The following is a 23,313-nucleotide window of genomic DNA, read 5'->3' on the forward strand; positions in this document are numbered from 1 at the left end:
GGCTACCAGAATTTTTTTCAATGAATCCGGGGACTTTTTAAAAAAAAAAATTAAGCTGAGTAGCAACAGGGAGTCAGTAGTGGGGATGGTGAGGCAAAAGACCCTGGGCCCAAGCACACATGCATATTGTATAAAGGTGCAAAGCCCTTCTTTCGCACCCTGTGAAACATAAATGCGCAGTTTTTTAAAAAACTGGGCAACTGCCGGCCGTGACTCCCAAGCATCCCCCAATAAGTCAAAACAAAGGGGGAAGGGGGCAGGAGATCTTTACCACCGGACGTCCCTGGTTCCCCTTCGGCAGTGGCAGTGGCAGTCAGCAGCCCGGAGCCAGCTTGGTAGTGCAGTTGGCTCTGGCTGGCTTCAGGAGCTGCTCACTGCCGTGGCGCCCGCCATTTTTCCTTTCCGGAAGTCCCCATATGATCTGTTGTGCACAAGACACATCATATGGGGACTTCCGGAGAGGAAAAATGGCAGGTGCCAGGGCAGCGAGCAGCTCCTGAAGCCAGCCAGAGCCAACTGCACTACCAAGCTGGCTCCGGGCTGCTGAGGCTGCCGCTGCCACGTTTCCCAGGGACAGATTTGCAAATCTGGGGACGGAATTTGTCCAGGGACAGATTTGCAAATCCAGGGACGTCTGGTAACCTTAATATAACTATGCTATAGTTGATTATAATGATGGCAACAAATCCTAGTATTTGTTCATTTTCTCCTCAAAGTGAGGATTGTTGGTTATGTCCGTTTGTGTTCTGAAAGTAATAGCAGGAGACTTGTTTAGGTTTATAGACTAAAGTAGACTAATTTAGGTTTATATTAATCACAGCTGTCTGCTATAGAAGATCTATTTAATTTATTTTTTCATGGGAACAGTGGATTGGGTATTTCCACTCACATGACCTCTGGCAGGAGCAAAGACTTGTGGGAAACAGGCACTTCCTCTTCAGTTTTTTTCTCCTGCCTGACTCCCCAAGGTGTTTATCCTGGCTCTCCTGCTTCTTCAGATAATTTTTCAGTTTTGATCTCATTTTATTGTTGCTTTCTCTTTGCTAGTTTTCCTTAGTTTTAGCAACTGTCTTGAGTCTTGCAAATATATATATGTATGTATATATGTGTGTGTATTCCAAAAAAGCATTTCGTCCTTCCCCGCCCCTGTTTGTTTGCCTTAGCAACCTTAGTTATTCTTGTCTTTAGTTTATTAAGTTTACTTTCTTGCAGAATGTCCCTGTATATTGCAATCCTAGAGTCGCTGAATATGCTCTTTTTTCGCATGCTGAGGCTCCGTTTAGCGTGCACCATTTTATTGATTGAATTTAAAGATAAGCAGAGGAAAATCCTACCCGAGGCTTTTCGCACTCGCAGCTCACTTCCAGGGCCTCTGTTCAGTCTATTTGTTGTGCCGGGGGGGGGGGGGAGAAATAAAAAAAGGGGGCGGGGGAAGGACACTAAAAAATGTTGGCCGGTTCTTGATCTGAAGTTCCTAAATTGCTGTGTTGCTTACAAAAAATTCAAAATGGAGTCCTTAACCTCCACCAGGGAGGTTCTTCACGTCAGCGACTCTCATCAATCTTTGAGAACCATACCTTCATGTTCAAATGCATTCCGATCACCAATTGTGTCTATGGTTCGCCATAGACAAGCATCATTTTCCATTCCAGAGTCTCCTGTTTGGTCTAGCCTCTTCACCCCAAGTTTTCTAAAAGATAATTATCACCCTAGTAGCGCACCTGCGTCTACAAGGCATTCATATTTAGCCGTACATAGACGGCCTGCTCCTTTGGGCGACATCCCTTCAACAGGCTCATCTCCATTGGCACATCACCCTCAAAACATTACAATCTCATGGCTTCTTGATCAACTACAAAAAAAGCTGCTTGACCCCATCACCAAGGATCATTCACCTAGGCGCCCTGCTAGATACAGTTCAAGATCTTGTGACTATTTCACCAGAGCACATCAGCAAAATCTACGCAGCAGCAGCTGCAATCTTAAAGACAAAAATGGATGACAGTCAAATGTCTGTCAATAATTCTAGAACTCTGCATGTCAGCCTCTCAGATTACATGTTGGGCACCACGCAAGAACTCTACAGTGGTTTTTACTTTGGCATTATGGGCAATCATTCACAATCGCCCAGGTCTTTGCTCTTATCTCCTCAACTCAAGCTGTCCATTCTGTGGTGGGTGCAAATCTCCAATCTTCAGAAATCATTCAGAAATCTGTGCAGCAGTCTGATAACCATTGGCATCAGTTTACAAGGATGTCATTGTCAATAAATCTACACTCAAGGCCTGTGGTCAAGCTCAGAGGCCGCTCACTTCATCAATTGGCTAGAGCTGAGAGCAGCCAGACTGGCAAATGTTCACTTTTCTTGTCTTCAACTCCATCACGTCCTTCATCAAACAGACAATTTAACAACGAAGGCCCACATATCTTGTCAAAGAGGCAACCGTTAAGAATCTCTCCAGAAAGAGACAGATCTTCTCTTCAATTGGGCCAAGCATCATCCCCTCAACTTCATGGCAGAACACATTGCCGGCGAAGACAGCCAGCAAACAGATTAGTTGAGCAGATCCCAGGTAAATCAGTGTTTCATTAGATTCAACACGGCTGGGATCCTCTACAAGTCAATCTCTTTGTTCACAAGCTAAATCGTCAGCTACCCCATTACTTCAGCCGGTTCCAAGAAAACCAAGCAGAAGCCTGGGATGCACTAATGACAACATGGCCAAAGGAATTCTTGTATACCTTCATTCCTCAAGCCATCATTCCGAGAGTCCTCCAGAAGATCAGGTTGAAAAAAGCTTAAGTGGTTCTAGTTGCGCCATTATGGCCCCGCAGGCCTTGGCTGTCAAAGATTCAGGCTTTTTCAGTGACACCACCATTTCATCTTCCTGTATTGTCCTATGTACTTTGCCAGGGACTCATCCAAACTTAGAATGGTTGAACCTGACCGCATGGTGTTTGAGTGCCATAGACTGAAATCTCGTGGTCTGGATGAGAATGTTATCTCCACCATTCTAGCTTCCAGACGTCCATTCACAAGACATATTTATCAATCATCATGGTCAGCCTTTACCTCCTGGTGTAAAGCTTCTCATCTGTGGCCACACAGAGTAACGGTTCTGGATGTTGTCCGCTATCCCCAACATGGTCTGCAAAATGGCCCATAGCCTAATACTTTAAAACATCACCTTTCCATCATTTCTTCGATTTTAAGTTCTGTTGGCCGTGCTTCATTGTCACAAAATCTGTTAATCAAACGTTTCCTCAAAGGAACTACGTTACAGCATCCTTGGGTAGCTTACAAATTTCCACCATGGAACTTACATTCTGTTCTGTCAGCGCTGCAACGGCCTCCATTTGAACCGCTACACCAAATCTCCTTAAGAACCTTTCTTTAAAGTCCTATTTTTGGTTGCGATAACTTCAGTGAGATGGGTTTCAGAACTGTTGGCTTTGTTGGTCATTTACATATCTTCCATAAGAATTTACGCATCTTCCATAAGGATAAGGTCCCTCCTTTCTACCAAAAGCTCTTACCAAATTCCATGTTCAATAGGAACTCATTCTCCCGACTTTATAGTGACCAAAACGCACATCGGAAAAGTTTGGCATTCCTTGGATGTCCGCAGGGCCTTAAGTGTATATACAGCGGTTTTCATCCTTCCACCTTAGGAGGAAAGGTTGCTTCAGCTACACTAGCTAGGGGTGCATTTCCTTAGCTTATGATACTATGAAATTGTCCCGCCCATCTCATATTTTGCTCATTCCTCTGGGTCAGCCTCGACTTCTGCTGCCTTTATGGCTAATGCTCCTTTAATAGATTTTTGTAGGGCAGCCACTTGGTTGTATCCCTCCACTTTCACTAGACATTATAAATTTGACCAAGTCACCGTGTCTTCAACTGAGGTGGCTTTTGGCCGTACAGTGTTGCACCAAGTTTTGTCAGCAGTGTGGACCCACCCATTTATTAGGAAGTGCTGTGGTATGTCCCAATCCACTGTTCCCAGCGTCCCATGAAATAAATAGAACGATTGGCTTACCTGAAATGTAGATTTGTGAATGGGACACTGGGGACAGTGGAACCCTCCCTATGATGGCCTGCAGTCACACTTGTTTTTGTTTTTTCCTTTAGGAGGGGTACTATTGACTTTGTCACTTCTATTTTTATTGATTTATGAGCCAGGAAGGGAGGCAGGCTGCTATTCTTGTTTCACGTGCTTTGGTGAACATTGCTGCTTGGCAAGTCTAGAAAAACTCAGGAGGAAGTGCCTGTGTCCCACAAGTCTTTGCTCCTGCCTGAGGTCATGTGAGAGGAAATACCCAATCCTCTGTCACCAGTGTCCCACTCACAAATGTACACTTCAAGTAAGCCAGTCGTTCTATTCAGGTACCATTCAGACCTTATAGTTGACTGAGATCCTGATTCAGTGCTATATGAAGGGAAAGCTACTATCAGTAAGAAGTCTCTCTGTGAAGATGATTGAACAGGACCCACAAGGCAACCGTTGGTTTTTGAGATGTCTAAAATTGTAATTTTTGCCACATTTGGAACAAAATGCATTTCAAGGTACATTTCCACAGATATGGGTCTACAAGTGACACTTTTTTAAAAAAACCTCTGGGCCATATAATATGATATGAGCAGCTGAATATACAGCAGTGATCCTCAAACCATTTTCCCCATGTACCTCATGAAAAGTTCTAAGAGTTTTGGCAGACCACTTAATGAATTCAATTGCCTGTTGTAGCAATTGTAAAGCGCTGTGCTAAGATGTTGTATGATTTTTAATGTTATATTTGTTGCTTATTTTATTAGCATTACATTCTATATTGTTATAATTTGAATTCCATAAAAAATCAAATTATAACAAAAATAAAATGCAATTTAATAATAATAATAATAATAATAATAATAATAATAATAATAATAAATTATTTGTACCCCGCCCATCTGGCTGGGTTTCCCCAGCCACTCTGGGCGGCTTCCATAGAAACCAAAAATACACTAAAATATCACAGATTAAAAACTTCCCTGAACAGATGCCTTAAGATGTCTTCTGAATGTCAGGTAGTTATTTATCGCTTTGACATCTGATGGGAGGGCGTTCCACAGGACGGGCACCACTACCGAGAAGGCCCTCTGCCTGGTTCCCTGTAGCTTTGCTTCTCGCAATGAGGGAACCGCCAGAAGGCCCTCGGCACTGGACCTCAGCGTCCGGGCAGAACGATGGGGGTGGAGACGTTCCTTCAGGTATACTGGGCCGAGGCCGTTTAGGGCTTTAAAGGTCAACACCAGCACGTTGAATTGTGTTCGGAAACGTACTGGGAGCCAATGTACGTCTTTCAAGACCGGTGTTATGTGGTCTTGGCGGCCGTCACCAGTCTAGCTGCCGCATTCTGGATTAGTTGTAGTTTCCGAGTCACCTTCAAAGATAACCCCACGTAGAGCGCATTGCAGTAGTCCAAGCGGGAGATAACTAGAGCGTGCACCACTCTGGCGAGGCAGTCCGCGGGCAGGTAGGGTCTCAGCCTGCATACCAGGTGGAGTTGGTAGACAGCTGCCCTGGATACAGAATTGACCTGTGCCTCCATGGACAGCTGTGAGTCCAAAATGACTCCCAGGCTGCGCACCTGGTCCTTCAGGGGCACAGTTACCCTATTCAGGACCAGGGAGTCCTCCACACCAGCCCGCCCCCTGTCCCCCAAAAACAGTACTTCTGTCTTGTCAGGATTCAACTTTAATCCATTAGCCGCCATCCATCCTCCAACCGCCTCCAGGTACTCACATAGGACCTTCACCCCCTTCACTGGTTCTAATTTGAAAGAGAGGTAGAGCTGGGTATCATCTACATATTGATGGACACCCAGTCCAAACCCCCTGATGATCTCTCCCAGCGGCTTCATATAGATGTTAAAAAGCATGGGGGAGAGGATGGAACCCTGAGGCACCCCACAAGTGAGGGCCCAGGGGTCTGAACACTCATCCCCCACCACCACTTTCTGAACACGGCCCAGGATGAAGGAGCGAAACCACTGTATAACAGTGCCCCCAGCTCCCAGCCCCTCAAGACGGTCCAGAAGGATGTTATGGTCGATTGTATCAAAGGCCGCTGAGAGATCCAGCAGAACTAGGAAACAACTCTCACCTTTGTCCCTAGCTCGCCAGAGATCATCAACCAGCACAACCAAGGCAGTTTCAGTCCCATGATGAGGCCTGAATCCCGATTGGAAGGGATCCAGATGGACCGCATCCTCCAGGCGTGCCTGGAGTTGTTCAGCAACCAAGCGCTCAATCACCTTGCCCAAGAATGGAAGATTTGAGACTGGGCCATACTGGCCGGGTCTAAAGATGGTTTTTTAAGAAGCGGTTTAATGACCGCCTCTTTCAGCGGATCTGGGAATGTTCCCTCACAGAGGGAAGCATTCACCACCCCACAGAGCCCATCGCTCAGCCCTTCCCGGCTTGCTTTTATTAGCCAGGATGGGCAGGGATCAAGGAGACAGGTGTTTGGTTTCACGCGTCCAAGCAGCCTGTCCACATCCTCGGGGGTAACGGATTGAAATTGATTCCATGCAACTTGACCAGACAGAGCTCTAGCACTCTCCCGCCCCAGCCCTGCTCCCATGGTGGTGTCTAGCTCCTTCCAAATATGAGTGATTTTATCTGCAAAAAACTTTGCAAAATCGTTGCAGGAGATCTTGGGGTCTTTACAAGGCCCCGGTGGTAAAGGTGGTTCCGTTAAATTGCGAACCACCTGAAAGAGTCTCCTGCTACTATTTTCTGCAGATGCAATAGAGGTGGTGAAGAAAGTCTTCTTCACCGTTGCTATTGCCACTTGGTAGGCTCGATGTTGAGCTCTAACCTGTGTCCAGTCAGATTCGGAGTGAGTTTTCTGCCACCGACGCTCTAGCCGTCTCAGCGATTGTTTCATCACCCTCAGCTCCGAAGAAAACCACGGGGCTGTCCGGGCTCCATGCAATCGGAGAGGGCGCTTCGGAGCCAGACAGTCGATAGCCCTGGTTAACTCCGCATTCCAGCGGGCCACCAGGGAATCAGCTGAAAGGCCATCAACATGGGATAAAGCATCCCCTACCACTCTCTGGAAACCATTTGTATCCGTTAAGTGGCGGGGGCGGACCATCCGAATTGGTCCTACCTCCCTGCAGAGGGGAAGGGTCACGGAGAAGTCCAGTTGCACCAGGAAGTGATCTGACCATGGCACTTCTTTTGTTTCACTTTTACTTAGTGTCAGATCACCCACGTCACTAGAGGTGAACACCAGGTCTAAAGCATGTCCATGACTATGAGTTGGGCCAAACTTATTCAGGGACAGCCCCATGGAGGCCATGCTTTCCATGAAGTCCCGAGCAGCCCCTTGTAAGGTCGTGTCAGCATGGATGTTAAAATCCCCTAGGACAACCAAACTAGGTGTCTCCAGGAGAAAATCCGCCATGACCTGAAGCAGCTCGGACAGGGAATCCTTGGTGCAGCAGGGAGGTCGGTACACCAAAAGGAATCCTGTACTGCCCCTATTGCCCAACTTCCAGAACACGCACTCAGAAAACTGGATCTTCCCAGTAGCACGCCTGCTGCAAGCTAGTGACTTCCTAAAAATCACTGCAACCCCCCCTCCCCGCCCACATGACCTGGGTTGCTGTGCGTAAGTGAAACCTGGTGGGCAAGCAGCGGCAAGAACAGGCCCATCTGCTTCCTCCAACTAGGTCTCTGTCACACATGCCAGGTCAAATCCTCCATCCACAATCAGGTCGTGGATGGCAGTGGTTTTGTTCATCATTGACCTGGCATTACACAGCAACACCTTCAGGTCATGTGGGTTTCCCCTGTTGATTCCAGTATCCATCCGGTCAAGGCCAGACCCGGAGGCAGGGTTAGTCTTCAAACAACGACTAAACCTGCCTCCTCGGTAATGACATGGTTCTGGTCTTAGCGTAACTCCGCCTCCTGCCCATGATCACCGAGATCGGATGTCCCAGTGCTTCCCCCCCCCCCCCCGTGGAACTTGTCCCAGCCATCGTGTTGGCTGGGGCCCCACTCCCAGGCAGCCCTGATCCCGCCCCTTAAAAACAAAACACAAACTATACAGAACCAATAAAACAACAACAACTAAAAGGAACAAAACAATTATACTTAAATTAATCCCCAACCAAATATCCATCCCACCCACCCACCCCCAACAAAGGAAAAAGGAAAAAAAGAAATAAAAATTTAAATTGACACTGACTGCTTGAGGACATTTTAAAGCACATTAACCACTTGGAACAGGGAAGCAATGGCAGAACACTTCCCAACTTCCCCAAAAGTTTGTTCCAAATAAGGGCCTGGGCCACGCCCCCTGGGCCAGTTGGAGAAGGCCCTGGAAGGGAGCAGGCCCTGCAGTCCTCACCCAATAAAATAGCATTAAAGGTCAGTATGACTAGTTCATGCAGTGGTGGTGCTGTCTCCCTTCTTTAACCAAATCCATAGACGCACCACAGCCACCTGAATGAAGCTCATAAACCACTGGGGGTCCACAGACTATAGTTTGGAAATCCCTGCACTAGACTGTTCTTGGCCTTTTTTAGAAACCATGCTTAATGCATTTTTTAAAGTAACATTGTTTCATCATTCACTGGAATTTTTCTGAAATCAGGTTCATCTATATTCAGAACATTATGGTGAAAACAATTCCTTGAAAGAAAATCCTTTTAGTAATTAACACATGCAGCTTAGTAAAGAAATAGGGTGGTAACACTGCAAGTCAGTGATCTTTCTTGGGTTCCTGTAAGATTATTACTTTTGCTATCAACCAGAACTTGGGTACTTTATTCTTATGGATTATTTATTGTACAAAGCCTGGTAGTGTCGTGAAGGTGTTTTCCTGGTTTCTTCAAGCATTCAGGAAATACCGTATTTTTTGCTCTATAAGACTCACTTTTTCCCTCCTAAAAAGTAAGGGGAAATGTATGTGCGTCTTATTGAGCGAATGCAGGCTGCGCAGCTATCGCTGAAGCCATAACAGCAAGAGGGATTGCTGCTTTCACTGCGCAGCTATCCCTCTTGCTGTTCTGGCTTCTGAGATTCAGATTTTTTTTTTCCTCCTCCAAAAACTAGGTGCGTCTTGTGGTCTGGTGCGTCTTATAAAGCGAAAAATACGGTACATCTTCAAGCCCACAAGCACTTCCTGGTTTCTGTGTTTTCTGGTTTCCATTTTCTTTATGTGGGAATCAAGATAATTTGGTTTGATTGCAGAACCTGTTTGTAACAATACGTATCACTTCAGGACAGACAAAAAGGGGTTCAGGACAGACAAAGACTTCTTCCCATAGCATAGTGTATGGAATTTGTTCTCACAAGAAGCAGTGATGACCACCAACTTAGATGGCTTTAAAGGTGGATTAGACAAATTCATGGAGGATAAGACTATCAATGATTGCTTTTTTCAACCTCCACTGAAGAGTGCTTATAGCTGGCTCATTAATCTTCTTGCATGCCACCTCCAGTCTCCAAGCAGTGCATGACTCCCTGGGGTTCCATGTTTCCTTTTTGAAATGAGGCACAGAAGAAACAGTCCTGTCTTTGGGATTTATGGTTTATTTACACATATATACAATCTGAGCCGACAGTGAATTGAGGGGTTCACAGCATTATCACCTCAAGAGGGTCCCTTAGCTGCAACCTTGGATTCAGATTGACATCAGTCATTGTGCTAAGCCTGCTGCTTTGCGTATTGGTCACATAACTTGAATTCTACTAACATTGCTTCTTACTCACTACTCTAAGGTCTTTATCTCTTAAGGGAGGGGTCCCATCCATTTGCCATCTCATCTCACACTGGGTCCCTTTTAACTTCTGCTTCTTAATGGCCTATCATCCCGGGCAGTCACCACATCACAAGAGACTAGCTTGGCTTAATTAGCTGTTACATTTGCTAATTCCAGGAGATTAGAAATGTCTAGCACACAGTTTAATACATATGGGTATGGCACCCAGTTTTAACACTCCAAACCTTAATTAAATTTGAGTTGCTGGAAACCATAGGAAGGCAGAGTGGTCTTGTGTTCAGATCCTGTTTGCAGGCTCACAAGAAGCATCTGGTTGGCAAATGTAAGAACAGGGTCCTGGAGCATGTGGGCCACAATTCGCTACCCTGCTTGTGCCTTGGAGAGGTGCTGCTAACAGCACGGGAGGCAGCAGTTAAGAGATACTGGTCTCTGTAGTCACAGCAGGTACTGTGATTCTCCAACACTTTGACTTCATCCCCGAAGGCGCATTCCATTGTCTCTCAAGACAGACGGATGCCAACAACAATTCACTAAATAGTGATTTACTAATAGCAGCAGCAGCAGCAAACAATTATCTAATCAGGTGTTGCCTCATTCAAACACCTGCTGAAAATGTACCATAGCCAGCTTCCTAAAACTATAAAGAAATGGTTAGGTTGGCCCCTGCCAAGGGTGGGGTTGCAAAAATGGTGCCTCTCCACTCTGAGCTGGAGTGGCTTGGAGTCGCTCCTTTGTTGCTATGGGTAAGGTGTGTGGGTTCCTCTGGCATGGGGGTAAGAGAAGGGGGGGCTAAGTATGTCTTTGTACTTCATCATACACAGAGACCACCATCAGACCATATAGGGCATGGATAGACAAACTAAGGCCCGGGGGCCGGATCCGGCCCAATCAGCTTCTAAATCCGGCCCGTGAACAGTCCAGGAATCAGCGTGTTTTTACATGTGTAGAATGTGCATCTCTGGGTTATTTGTGGGGCATAGGAATTTGTTCATTTATTTTTTTTCAAAATACAGTCCGGCCCCCCCACAAGGTCTGAGGGACAGTGGACCGGCTGAAAAAGTTTGCTGACCCCTGATATAGGGCATGTGTGGAGAACCTTTTACCCTCCAGATGTTCTTGAACTACAGCTTCCACCATCACTGGCCACTGAGCATGCTTACTGATGGGAGTTAGAATCCAACAGCATCTGGAGGGCCCAAGGTACTCCATACCTGATTTAAGGCTTTGCACCTTAAATTGGGACTGGAAAACAATATTCTTTTCGCTAGCTTACCAGCATTCTTGCAGCTTTTTGCCCTAGATGGAATTTCTGAACCATCTTCAAGGACAGCCCATATAGAGTACATCACAATACAGTGGTACCTCTGGATACACACACCTCTGGTTGCCTATCCTTTGGGTTACACACGCGGCAAACCCAGAAGTATTTTTCCGGGTTTCTCCGCATGCGCAGAAGCGGCACCTCCGGTTGCGAATTCCTCGGGATCCAACCGGAGCTCCGGAACGGATCCCGTGCGCAACTGGAGATACCACTGTAGTCTAGCTTTGAGGCTACCAGGCTATCCCTACTCAGAAATGGCCATATAGAGCACACTAACGAAAATGTTCCTAGCTATTCAGGCCACCTGCTGTATTGCTGTTTTATGCTATCTTTGTTGTTTTTGGTGTGGTTTTAATATTGTTGTACACCACTTTGGAATTTTTAAAAACAGTATGTGTTTTAAATACATACATACATACATACATACATACATACATACATACATAGCTTCACCTAGTTGTCCTTAAATTTAAAGCAGCAGCAGATCGAATTGTAGATCTTTGTTTCTTGTGTAGTTTGGTCCAAAGTAACCAATTCTTAGCTTATCTGTAATATATATAAGAAAGATTGTGCTATCATTTTTCATGTACTTGTCAGTGGATAAATAAATAAATATGTAGCTGTGTATCTCGAAGGCAATGGTTTAAATCCTGGATCAGCCATAGGTATTGACCAAGATTTGGTCTTGCTGATTTAATTCCCCAAATGTTAAGTTTAAATAGAGACACATATTGTGCAATGCTTTAATGATATAGGGATAGCAAAGCACTTTGCACATGGGAAGTACAACATAAAGGATGAATATGAATGATAAAATATATCTGCTTTCTTATACTCAGACCTCTAGGACTGAACATAAAACTTACTCATTTGATATTTGACATGTGTATAGATAAATTTGCCTCTCAGTATTTCCAGCAATGAGGCTGACAGCAATTCACCGTGGTTATAATTCCTCCACCGTGGCAAGATTTAGACACTAGTGCAGTTATAATGTTGCACGTGGGTTACTGTTTGTGATGGCAGTCCAGGTGAGGTCAAAGGTTCTCAAGGTAATAACTAGAAGAGGGGTGGTTGATACCTGGCCAGGACCAGATTCCACTGCATCCTCCACAAAAAACAATTTCACACACACACAAGACCTCACCAATTTTGGTAGTGATGACAAAAATAAAAATAAAGTAGGCATAGATAGTGAACTACAAGTCATCTCAAAAATGAGTAGCTTCCCCAAAGTTTGTTTTGTTTTCCAGTTTATGCAGCTGTACAGCTTAGTGAGAGTCTGGGGTGAGGCAGCAAACAAACCGTGTTTAAGCAAGACGTAAGCCAAACCGTAATTAAAACAACTTAACATCTGGTTATGTTTGTTTAACTCATTCATTACTTTCAACCCTTAAAAGGGAAACCTGCTTACAAAAAAGCTCAATTGAAATCAATTTGACCAATACATTATGGGCCACACTGTAAAAAGTATAGTTTAAATAACTGTATGGCAAGAACATGGGGAAGAGAGGCATCAAGAATCACATTTGTAGCCTAGAGTCAAATTATTGTATTCCATTTCCAAATCAGTTGCACTTTAAAGGTTATAAACAGCAATCCAAATGTAATCTCTTCAATTGATACATTGTTATAATGACTCCACATCTAAATACTCCCCTCTTTGTCTCTGTGTGTGCGTTATATTGTGGTGTTTGCATCTTCAGCTGAACAGAGCGGCAAGTTGGTGGATTGGAAGCTGAAGAAGCTCCTGGAAGCTCAGCCACAGGTGGCAAATTCACTTTCCAGCACTGCTCAGAAAGCAGTCATTGATAGCACAGAGCAAGAGTTTAAGGTAAGTTTTGGCTGAGCTACTGTCTTAGTACTTGAGGCTTCTGGATTCTGATTTGTGCTGTTAATGGTTATGTCTGTACAGATGTATGAGAAGATATACATTTTAACACTTGCCTTTTGTTTTAACAGTGTGTGTCCTCTTATGGGTGGTGCTTGGTTGTACAACAAGTGATTGCTCAATTGGGCCACCGTACCACAATCTAGTTAGGCATTCTTTATTTCAACTAGTCATTTTAAAATTATGTAAGTGTAGGAAGTAAAGTACATTACATGATTCGGACTGAAGTCAATTCTCTCATTTACATAGATGTGAACAGGGCCTTCCTTTAATCTCTTTTAACTAGTGTGTTTTTTCGGTCGGTATGACATACCACCACCTCCTTTTCCCCTGCCACCATCTTGTGGCTGCCACTTGCCCACCCCCCAGTCACTTGCACCCCCCCCCCCGCACCTTTGCCGCTTCCGCCTCCTCCTCCTCCCTCACTGCTTCTTCCATGGCTGCAGGCACAGCCTCCCGGGGCTGCTTGGGTGCGACTCAAGGTGCCTGCCAGTGATCGTCAGGCACCTTCTTGGAAGCCGCTTTGTCATTTGTGAGGGTCGTGCCAAAAGCAACTGCAGGAGGCTGTGCCACTGGAAGCAGCAGCGACGGAGGAGGAGGAGGAAGCAGGAAAAGTGCAGGGAGGGGTGATCTGGGTCGGGGAAGCAGCGGCGGGAGTGTTGGGGGGTCATGGGGCGTACCGGCACCTATTTTTCTTTTTTAAAAATACTGCTTTTAACGATTAACTGTTGGGTTTTGCTATATTGAAATCAAGCTATTATATAAACCCACATACGTTTCTTAAACATTTGTGCCTCGCAGTGTAGGTAGTGCATTTTGGGTTGGGTTGCTTATTTTCTACCTAGACATAAGTAGGTAGATGCAATATATGTAAAGGTGCATCTTACTGTCTTCATTAGGTCACAACTGTTACTAGTAAGTGAAAAGATTTTTATGCCTATGGGGCAGTTCCACTTATGTATAACTTTTCACCCACCTGCAGACTGTGGGTGTATACACTGCTGACTGAAAGGATTTCCTCCCCAGATACAGAGATGCTTTGAAGTCCCAAAACAATGACTTTCATTGCTTTTTCCTTTACACTGTCGGTTCCGATAAATTGGTGATGAAAGTGTGTGGCAGCAGCAGAGGACTTTCAGTCTCTATCTTTGAACAAAGGGAAGCTTGGATCAAGTCTGATTTTTTGCGTTCAATTTAGCTTTCTGCAGTGGATTTAATGCAAAATGAAGCTGGCCTCAGAATAATACAATGGATTGAAAAGGCTAACTGAATTAGTGGGCTTAGAGGAATACATTTGTAAAGTGGCAGAAGTCCCCAGTCATAAAAAGGCTTCTTAAAATGGGATTTGCTGGCTAATCGCACTGATATTTTAGCATGTTGCCAGGCCTAAAAAATTAGCCATGTTTGTTTATTTTGGTAAAGACCTGCGTTTTGACTGTCAGATGGCTATTGTATGAAGAGCTGGAAGAGATCCTTTTCTCAGAAAAGCAAAATCATAGCTGCTTGATTGTTGAAAAAACAAATCTAGCATAAGTGATGCTTTATAGAAATAAGAGTTAACTCAACAAATGGCACACCAACCCCCTCTATTAGGTCAGTTTGATTTAGTTAATGTGACAAAAATGGTATTGCATGCTCTAAATACACATTTTTTTTATTAATTGGGTGTGCTTTATTTTCTTTGTTTAAGTTGCTGCAGCATAAAGGGGTAGCCAGGTCTAAACACTTTTCTAATATTGTAAGAAATAATACATGGTGTCCATCTGTTCTGTTAAAGCTTTCAGCAACGAGTTGGATTTGTGTTCTTAATAAAATGCAGTTTACACATTTATAAATGAGGCATTCTGTGTTTGTGGAAAAGGATAAACTGTTACCTTCCCTGGAGGATTCTGTATCCCAGGCCTCCTTGAGGCTAGAGAATAGGCCATTGGAGAACTCCCTCATTACCAATTGTCTCAATGCAGAGGAAGGGCAAAGTCTTGGTAGCTTTTGATAACCAGTTTCAGCATTCAGCAGGCTTAGCTATTAGTCATGCATCTTAGCCTTTCCCTATTTACTTTCAAAACACTTAATAAAAATAATAATAGATTAGGTATAAAATGAAATATTTGTTTGGTACACAGCACCTCGTATCTGCAGTTTCCACACACTGCTGTGGTTTAGTCTTCTGGGATATTTTGTGTTGATAGACCCATTTGAATTTGTTACCAACATTAACATAGGAAGCTCTGGGAAACGATAATTGTAGCTTCCTTAGCTGCAAAGGGCTTACTTACAAATCTGGATTCAGAAAGTTATAGCTGATGAAATGCAGTTCATTGGGGTAGTATTATAACCCTACCTTTTATCCTTCATCCAGTATTAGTGATTTATCTCAATGGGCATAAAATTAGAAATGAGTTCTTCTTGTCATACAAGTCTGTGGGTCCATTCAGGATGACAGAATTCTTTACCAGGGCAAGCGGTGTATGGAGAAGACTAGAGCCACTCTGCTATTTTAAGTGACAGGTGATGTTCAGGGGTATACACACTGCTGTGTAGCCCAATGTACACCATGCTCAGGGAATCCAGATTGAGGAAAAGTAATCTTTGTTTTAACTCTGCTTTGTTCAAAGTTACATTTGATGCCGTTAACTGATTTTGGTGTCTAGCAGCAGAACCCTGGCTGAAGTGGCCATATTAATAACCAAAGGGGCTTGTTTTGCCAAAACCTCTTTTCTTGGGCTCAGCACTTTTTTCTGGTTCCTGATGTCATTTTTATCTAACACAAACAGTATTTTCTCTCTCCACATATTCTCTTTTGTTGAAATATTTATTTTTCATTTGTAACTACATATTTATAAACAAAAGAATTTGATGTACAGTTCTGGTTTTTCTGGCAGAATGAGACAGAAGAACATCGTGCTGAGCGATTACAAAAAGCAACAGAATGTTTTAGAAATCCTGTTGTGTTCAGCAAGGACTCCACAGTCAGAAAAACTCAGCTTCAGTCATTCAGTCAATATGTTGAAAACAGACCAGGTAGGCAAAAATGTTCTGAAAAGCTGTCCTCCCACCCCCAATCTTATGATTTAATAATATTTAACAATAAATATATTAAAAACCAGATAATGTAAGCCCACATTTCAATACACAAATATCAAGTATTATAATAATTTTACATGTCTTTCCTCTCTTTTTTTTTCAAGAGATGAAAAGGCAGAGATCAATACAGGAAGATACAAAGAGAGGAAATGAGGAGAAGGCAGCGATAACTGAAACTCAGAGGAAGCCATCAGAAGATGAAGTGCTTAATGTATATTAATTTTTTTGTCTGGTTTCATGATTGCTGATAATTCTCAACTGTATGTGGAAATAGTGCCTTTATTTGTTAAAATGAGATGTTAGGTTTTCTTAGATGTCAATCTCCAGTGCATTCAAAGCAGAGTGAGAGGGGTGCACTGTTGAATTAGTCTGCAGCGTGGTGATAATTGTCAGATTAAAAAAAATGAATTTTTCAGAGTTCCACAGCTCCAGCTTCCTTGAGACATTTCCATCAGGGCACTTCCCATAAAGAGATTCCAGTATTGATCTACCGGGAGGATTTTAATTATTACAATAGCAGATACCGCAGAGCTGCAGTTAGAGGAAAAAGTCACATGAGACCTGCTAGAATTTCTCAGCCAACCCATTTTGTTGGCTTGGGTTAATGGGTGTTCAACCTTTCCATTATCCAGATCAGCCGTGAATTACTAGCTGAATGATGTTTGCATTAATATAATATATATGGTAATTTCTTCACTTAATTAACGGGGAGGTTCAGCTCAGTAGGGGTATGGGCTGATCATGTGTAAAATTGATTTGTGAGGGAAATATTTGATAGACCGCAGGGAGAAAGCTGCTTTTGATGGACAGCTGCGGGACAGAAACAGGAAGAAGAACAAGTTTTGACCTGAATATGTTTTATTTCTGTTTTTTCCCTTCTGCCACCCCTCCCCCTTTTGTTTTTGGTTTTGAGGATTGGTTGTTTTGTTTTTTGGTCTAGAGGTACCACATAATTTTTGCGAGTCTTTTTTATTGCTCTCCACCTTTTGTCTAAATAGTAGTTATTTTTACTGAGGAGCTCAGTGCCATCTAGATAATGTGAAGTGTTTTAATTCTTATACTGAATGACCACATGTCTAACAATTTGCCAGCTGATAATTTTTTATTTAAGAACAGTTGTGCTTTAATAAAGCTGAAGAGGTCTTGCTCAGCAAGTTCATAATATATATGCAAATTGTACATATGAACTCTGGGGAAGTTTTCATCCTGACACAGCATTCCTTTTAACCTTACAGTATTTTGTACAGTCCTGAGAGCTGTCATTGGCAAGGTTTTATAATCTTTTCAATTAACTATGAAGAATAGTTTCCTTATTGTTCCTCCACCCACATTACTTCTCCCCTTCCTATACTTGAGAGGCTACAACAACCAGTTTGGGGGGATGGGGATGAGAAAAGTAAAATAGCCTTTCTTTCACAGCTGCTTTTCTTCTTTCTGGTGATGGAGGACTGGGGTCCTATAAATTTGCATGTCTGCCCAGTCCTAAAACAACTACACTGTGCATGGGTTCTGAGAGGTACCACCTTGTGAGCTTTTACTTTTATCACAATTTTCAAAAAATAACTTTGTGTATTGATTCATTTAGCTACTGTTTGAGGAGAAAATAATTTATTGTGGCTGGCTGTCGCATCCAGCAACTAGTAGAGACGTGATAAGTAAATAGCATATTTTATCCCTTCCTAAAAATGTAGTATCTATATATACATTCCTTTGCAAAAGACAATTGGATTCCCAAAATGAGCTTTTCAGCGCTAACCTGCTCTCAGTGAGTTTTAATTAACATCCTCAAAGAGGCTCATTGGTGATTCCAAAGTACATGTACCTTACTATTGTATTGCCAAAACAGAGCTTCAGTTTCAACATACGATGACTTAACTACCTTATTTTCTTAAACACTGTTTTAGATATAAATTGCATCCCAGTTGGAACTGAGAGGAATCTTATCTATAGCCCAGATATAGTCAGAACCACCATTGGTAGTTTTCATTAGTAGCATTAAAACAATCTTTATAGCTGATGAGTTCAGAACATTTGAGAGATCTGCTGTTTTCTGTCATGGCTTTCAGGATAGCATTAATAACCGGTAATACATCTTCTTCATATTTCTTTCTTTCTTGGACAAGTTCTGTTACACTTATCATATGAAAGATTTAGAAATTTTAAAATGATGTCACTATAAGGTTGGGATAAATGAACCCAAACTAGACTGCAGGCTTTTTCTCTTTTTGCAGGATGGTGGTGGCACCTGAGCATTTATTAAATCATTTTTGTTGCCACTTGTCAGGTTCTTAACAGCATTAATTAGCAATGCTTTTACCAGACTACCAATGTATAGCAATTTAAGCAATTTCTGTGGGGGAAACCAGAAGACATTTTACTGCTATTTTTGTAGAATAGCACCATTAAAATTTGCACAAGGGATAGATACACAAAGAAAAGAATGGTATTCATGGTTGTTGGGATTTTTTGTTTGTTTCAAATCCCAAATCTTTATATATTTAGCTGTAGATTCCCTGGCTAAAAAAATGGCTATGTAGGATTAAATAAAATTTGAGGAGTATTTCCCCCCCCCATTGTAGTCGAAAAAGCAGCTTTATAGGTTAGACCTATGGTGTATTAAACACCTTGATTCTTTTCTGAGATAATTTATAAAAATCTATAGCAGCACAGGTTTAAAAGAAAAATTGTACAGAAATTCAAAAGTTAGCAAAGAGATTTGAAACTTTAAAACTAACTTTCAGTAAGTGATTTTAATGGGACGCACCTCATAATGAAATTTGGCAGATGGTTGAGATTTATGAATTGTGTTTCCTGGTTTGGTAGTAAGCATGATATTTAGGTAAGTGCCTTACTAAGTGTTTCTGGAAAGGAAAAATGCAACTTAACAAGTGATGTCTTTTCTTGTTGTTTGTTCTCTTTAACAGAAAGGGTTCAAAGACACCAGTCAGTATGTTGTAGGAGAATTGGCAGCACTAGAGAATGAGCAAAAGCAAATTGACACCCGTGCCGCGCTGGTGGAGAAGCGCCTTCGCTATCTCATGGACACAGGTACGGTGCCCAATTACACTGTAAACAGTTTTGGCAAATTGAGCGTTCACAAACTCTTATAGAGTTTTGGAAGTGTGAATCTTTGAAGCTTGAATGTTCAGCAAAACTGCCTTGAAAATAAAAAGGCTGCGATTTGCAGCCACCTCTCTGGGCCCTGGTGATAAGAGTGCCTTCATGGGAAGTGATAACTTGCCCTGATACCGTGTGAGCCAGCACTATTGAACAGTGTGCTCATCCATGCAGAGTTGGAATACACATCTGTGCCTCATTGATATGCCACTGCTAAAAAAGAGAGAGGGAGAGAGAGAGTAAGATCTTCACTGTTCTACTGATTCAGTGTGGGGAGGAGGGGGGAGATTTGGCCAGTTAAAGCCTTGTACCACATGAAACAGAGCACAGTATAGGGGGAAGGCTCCACTGTCTAGATCACTGAAATTTGAGAATACTATCTGGTTACTGACGCGCCACAATTATTATTTTTTCAGTATGGCAGGTTGGGATTTTTCTTTAAGTGTATAATGCTTTGCGTTGCTGCTGCAGTCAAAAAGGATTAAAGCATATAGTTGGGATTTTATGAACTGTGTTGTTGTGATGAGATCCAACCCACTATATATCAGATGGGTTTTTAAATACTGGTTGTTGCCATGAATTGTGGTGGGGAGGAAGGAAGGAGATTCACTAGTATCATATGCTTTGAAACAAAGAATGGTCTGATATTGAAAAAAATAAATAATGCTCAGTGGAAGGAAATGTATTTGTCTCACAGCACTTGCGACTGTACAGCTAATATCACCCCAGGCTAATGTTAGTGCCGTCTTACAAGTCTGACTTTACACTGGAACGCCATACATGCCCTTAGCTAACAAAAAATCTAGTGAACTAAAAATTTAGTTAACTATAGTTAGCTAAATATCCAGGCAGATGCTGTTATTAATTTACATTGTGTTAAGGTTCAAGGCATTGTGTCAAGTATACTAAATCAACAATGATAATCAGATTAAAAGACAGTATATGCCCTCATATATATGCATTTTTGGTTTTCTGTTCATTACCTAGCCAACTCCTGTTTGTACTTTTAAAAAAATGAAAGTGATAAATATATCCAAGTATGAAATAAATTTAGAATAAATTTTGTTTCAATATATCTAAGTCTGGAAAATGTATTATCTATTTTTCTGGTAATAGCCATAATGATATACATTTGATTTTTTTCTAGTATTCTTTTTTATCTTTTTGTTGTTATTGAAGAGTAAATTATATTTACTTGCTAACAAAAAAAAAATGAGACAAAATCATTAGTGGGGAATCATTAGTGGGGAAACCACCTCTCGTATCTATTATCAGAAGAGTAGATAATATATTTTTCAGACTTTGATATATTGCAAAAAGTTTCTTCTAAATTTATATCACATTCTTACCATGTATGGAAGATATATTTATCACTTTTATATATATTTTAAAAAATAACAAACATGAGTTGGCTAGGTATTGACTAGAAAACCAAAAATGCATCTATGTGAGGGCATAGGCTGTCTTTTCATATCATAATAGTATTTGATTTTATATACTTCACATAGTGCCTGGAACATTTACACAGTATATAAAGGGAATGTTAGCGATTATTGCTATGCACAGAGCAACCCACACCTCTTCCACTTAGATATGATACAGGGCACAGCCTGACTCCCTCCTTCAGCAATCTTCGCGGAGCTCTGGCCCAATGGTTGCCACTGGTTTGAGTTGAATCAATCTTATAATGAATGATTTTAGAGTGTTGTGTTGTGTTGTGTTGTACTGTTGTACTGTTTTATTGTTGTTAGCCGCCCTGAGCCCGGCTTCGGCTGGGGAGGGCGGGATATAAATAAAATTTATTATTATTTATTAAAAATGGCAGTACTATAAGAAATATTGCTTAACACTAACTCGATTTGATACTTAGCAAACTTTCTTAAATACTTCAGTAATATATGTATTGTATAGCCAGCTTGGTAAATGCTTGGAAATATTTTCTTACTTCAGTTAAAATGTTTGTTAAAGCTCTTTGTCTGCAGTTAAGACCTCCATATTTAAGATAAATATTCTGAGGGCTTATTATTATTATTCTTCTTCTTTGAGTATTTCAAAATGTGAGCAGTCCAGATAAAGTGAGAGGATTTCAAAGACCACCTCCCTTTGCTGCCAATATCCTATTTGTCTTCACGTCAGAATCCCTCCAGCACTACCAATGGTCACTTATATACTGGTACTGCAGGAAGGTAAATCGCATTTCCATGCTCTCTGGCTTCCGTCATGGACCTCCGTGCGCCAGGAGCTATTTAGTCATGCTGGCCGCATTGTGACCCTTGGAGGGTCTGTGGTCGCATGCCCTGCTCCAGGGTAAGCAAAGCTGGTGGTGTTTTCCCATTCCTCTTGTTAGTTCCTCCACACTTTTGAGTTTCCTTTTTTTCGTTAGATCTTCATTGGTGTGGGGAATCCTAGGCAATTCTTTTCTTCCTTCTGCTACTCCAAAATGAGACATTCCTCAAATTTAATTAAATGGCTGTTCTGGCCAGTTATCACTTACTTCACAGAAGATTCACCTTGTTCCTCCCACAGTTCAAAAAGACAAAAATACCCAACTTCATATGATGCGTATATAAAACGCCAGCTTCTTATAAATACATTTTCTATGTTTGTGGAGTAATTTCTTGGCTAGCAATGTAAAGAGGAGGCCCAGGACCAGATTTAGGCCCCATCTGCACTTTACCTTTAAACCAATAACTTGCTGCTTTAAGCAGCATGGCTTTCACGAAGAATCCCAGGAACTGCAGTGTGATAAGGGTGCTGAGAGTTGCTGAACAAGGCCTCACAAAGCTACAGGAGGCTGACTGTTAAACCATTTTGAGAATTATAACTCTGTAAGGGGGGGAATGGCTGGCCTCCTAACAACTCTCAGCACCCTTAACAAACTACATTTTCTTTGGGGGAAAGTGGCATGATACTGCTTTCAGCGTATGGTCCAGACGGGGCCTAAGACAAGCTTTCTTTAACATAATACTTTCCTTACAATCAAGTTGACTAATAATGTTTGAAAATACTAGTTCAGCAAGTCTGGTTTCTGTTCATACTTGTTGTAACCATGCCTTTTAACGATGCCCATTGACTCCAAAGACCTTTTGCTTCTGAAATTGATCCATAAGGGAAGCTCTCTATGTAATAGAATATTATGATGGAGTTGTCCCTACTAGGATAGTGGGTGATGGGCTTTCAGTCTTGCATCTCCACACCTATCCAAAACACAACATCACAATAATCTGTAATGTCAATTGATTATCAGGTGGATTTGAGTTAAGCAATAACACTTCTCTGAAAGGTGTTAAAAACAGAAATAATTAAAATTACATGTGAGTGATCTGCCTTTGAATTTTGATCATGTTCATTTGTGAGCTGTAACTTGTGTAACTGGTTGAACATATTTATATTTTCATCATAATAATTCTTTCTATTTGCTTCTTCCTTGCCCCCACAGGTGACTCAGAAAGGGTCATTCATTTTGTTAAACTTTAAAATTGGAACGTCTTAAGAATAAGAAGGAAACGGTCCTTCAGGGACAATAATAGTGTAATGTGCAGTCATAGTTTGTATAGCTGCCATTTTTTAATCAGTGTAATTGGCAGAATAATCACCTAAAATTGTTGATTAATTATTACAAGTGAAATTTAATTGATGAGAGGTAATTAATCTGTGATGCTGAAACTATTTAAGGCATTGTGTTACTCTGATTTGTTACTCTAAGCAAGAATGAAAAAAAAATGAGTTTCCTTTTAACCATGTCTTCTAGCAGCAACCATTTTGCATAGGGGTTCTGTTCCTGCCCCACCGGGCTTTGGTGGAGTGGATATAAGCCTGGCCTGCCCCAATCCCCCCTGTTCCAAAAATCCCTCTTTCTGTTCCAAAAGGGCCTGTGTTGCCTGTAGTATTGAATTATGAACTGGCCCCTTCTGCACACTTCAAAACCTAACTATTTTGAGGTTTCTGTGATATTTTGAGGTTTCTGTGATATGCATATTTATTTTGAAGTTATTAATTAATTACTAAAAAATGATTAATCATCTAAAACAATTTATGAGTTTTAATGGCTATCCACTACTACATAGGACAAATATAGGCAACCATTTGCAAAGTGCTCCTCCACAATGGTGTGCTT

The 23,313-nt window shown here is 41.9% G+C and overlaps 1 protein-coding gene across 10 annotated transcripts in view; it reads left to right on the plus strand.

Moving 5' to 3' along the window:
• Positions 1–23,313, plus strand: part of EHBP1 (EH domain binding protein 1) — a 270,182-nt gene that overhangs the window by 197,596 nt on the left and 49,273 nt on the right. For all 10 annotated transcript variants that reach the window (XM_083435289.1, XM_083435286.1, XM_083435290.1 and 7 more), the window contains 4 exons: positions 12,811–12,938; positions 15,878–16,016; positions 16,184–16,290; positions 19,004–19,127. In XM_083435289.1, coding sequence (XP_083291415.1) covers positions 12,811–12,938; positions 15,878–16,016; positions 16,184–16,290; positions 19,004–19,127 — 498 coding nt within the window. The remainder of the gene's footprint in view (positions 1–12,810; positions 12,939–15,877; positions 16,017–16,183; positions 16,291–19,003; positions 19,128–23,313) is intronic.

Source organism: Podarcis tiliguerta (assembly GCF_965153285.1).
Source record: "Podarcis tiliguerta genome assembly, chromosome: 3".
Lineage (NCBI taxonomy): Eukaryota > Metazoa > Chordata > Lepidosauria > Squamata > Lacertidae > Podarcis > Podarcis tiliguerta.